Source organism: Triticum aestivum, unplaced genomic scaffold (genome assembly GCF_018294505.1).
Source record: "Triticum aestivum cultivar Chinese Spring unplaced genomic scaffold, IWGSC CS RefSeq v2.1 scaffold37768, whole genome shotgun sequence".
NCBI lineage: Eukaryota > Viridiplantae > Streptophyta > Magnoliopsida > Poales > Poaceae > Triticum > Triticum aestivum.
Window position 1 is genome coordinate 3,726 of NW_025229660.1, and position 1,917 is coordinate 5,642.

The 1,917-nt window shown below is 49.3% G+C and overlaps 1 protein-coding gene across 1 annotated transcript; it reads right to left on the reverse strand.

The window, feature by feature from the left end:
- Positions 1-767: 767 nt before the first annotated feature.
- Positions 768-1,871, reverse strand: LOC123175161 (GDSL esterase/lipase At5g55050-like). The gene is made up of 2 exons (XM_044590154.1): positions 1,380-1,871; positions 768-1,270 (listed from the first exon to the last, which is right to left on the reverse strand). Exons 1-2 carry the CDS (start codon positions 1,825-1,827, stop codon positions 996-998), a joined length of 723 nt encoding a protein of 240 aa, XP_044446089.1. The 5' UTR covers positions 1,828-1,871; the 3' UTR covers positions 768-995.
- Between the last annotated feature and the right edge of the window lie 46 nt (positions 1,872-1,917).

Consider the following 1,917-nt stretch of genomic DNA (forward strand, 5'->3'; position numbering starts at 1 on the left):
AAAAAAAGGAAAATATAAGTCACCATTCATTTGGCCTAGCCTGCAGGTAAACATTTGGCCCGGCCTGGCCGGGTCAAGGTCTGGCCCATCTCTTAAGTCTTTAACAACTTGTAGTTTCCTGCCTCTTCATGGACAGCTAGAGTAGAAGGGATGCTTTTCTTCTTTTTCTTAACATAGTACAATTGAAGCCGCTCACATACACGAGAATACACTCACCTCTGTAAACGCACACATGCACAACCTGAACCCTATGAGTACCCGTCAAGTCTAGGGCTTGAACCCTGATGAGTTGGGGATATCACTGTCTTCATAACAATCCAACCACATGTGTAGTAGGGCTTCTGATAACACGTGGACATATCTTTATATTTTTTTATCTTTATATTTTTTTCCCGCAAAAAAAATATCTTTATATTTTTGTTGGCTAGCAAAGCATATCGATCTCAAAAGATATAGGGTGACCACAAACTACTGTGCTATGTGTGTCTGTGTAGTTTGTGTGATTGGCTCGGCTAGGTACTGTGTCGGATCCATCTTCTCGCGGTACCATGCACTGCATGCATAATTGCATGTGATCGGATGGACCTCACAATTGACCACAAGGACGACTCACATCTATGTACTGTTTCTCTTTTCCTTTTTCTATGATCTCAAGATCGATCACATATTTATGCAGCTGATAATTAAGCATGTATGCAAATTTTGTAGATCGTGTCAGATGTAGAATTATCGATGCATCATGCATTGCACACCACACGCGGGCCGGATAGGACAAGATTTATTTACTTAACCACTTTATTAGTTCCACATACTAATAATTGAAGCGCAAAACTCAACACAAGATGGAGCTAGCAGCACGTACGCATGGAATAATTAACGGGAAAATCATCCTCTTATTGAGTGCTAGCTCCTAGCTAGCTAGTTAGCAGCTGCTGCAAATTTTAAATCATCATTATTTCGAATTAGGCAAGCATGCCGACGACGAACGTCGCCGTTTACTGGCTGTCGACCACCATCTTGATCGCGGGAGATACGTTCTGGCCCGTGACCAGCGTGCCGAAGTTGACGGGCTCGCCGTACTTGGGGCCGTTGCCGTAGAAGAGGGCGACGACACCGCGCTGGATGGTGGCGTGAGTGGGGTGGAGCATGTCCCAGAACATGTAGTCATCGTGCTCCGCGGCGGGGCACGCCGTCGTGCCCTGGTGGCTGCACATTACCTCCGCGTTGAGCTTCCCGGACCCGCAGCACGCCGTCTTCACGTGCCTCAGCCCTGGCCATGTATGCAAACAGTCCACATGAATTAGTTCATGCACGTACGTACAAGAATCTTGCTGCGTGCGTACAATCGAATAAAATGGTTAGCGTATCTGCGTGCGTACCGGCTACGAGCGAGTTGTCCATCATGTCGTTGAGGATGTTGTAGTTGGCGGCGATGGAGTACTTGAGCTCCTTCATGGTAGTCGCGGAAGCCTCGGCGAGCTTAGCCCTTAGGAGGCCATTGAATGCTTGCGCCAGGGAGTTGGCCTGCTCGTTGCACTCGCCGTTGGGCATGCCGACCCTCTGCCCCGGCGTGCACCCGATCGGCGGCACATCGAGGATCCCCACCATTCGCGCTCCCATGTTGTAGAGCGCCTGGATGTGCTCGATGTAGGTGGTGACCATCTTGACGACATAGGCCTGGGGGCTGGCCGTGGAGGGGTCGAAGGCCGAGAAGTCGTTGCCGCCACCGCTGAGGAGGAAGAGGGACCGCGCCAGGTGCTCCTCCTTGCTTGGGTAGCAAATCATGTTGTCCGCCGCCTTCTTGAAGTACTCGACTTGTGTGCGCATCGTGAGCGTCCCTTTTCCCTGCAAAAGATCGATGTGTTATGCATATAATTAACCAGCAAATATATGTACTTACATAATATTATGCTCCTG

Coding starts and splice junctions, on each gene's coding strand:
- LOC123175161 (XM_044590154.1), bottom strand. CDS start 1,827: ATGCGCACACAAGTCGAGTACTTCAAGAAGGCGGCGGACAACATGATT. Junction 1,271..1,379: donor GGACAACTCGCTCGTAGCCG/GTACGCACGCAG, acceptor ATACATGGCCAG/GGCTGAGGCACGTGAAGACG.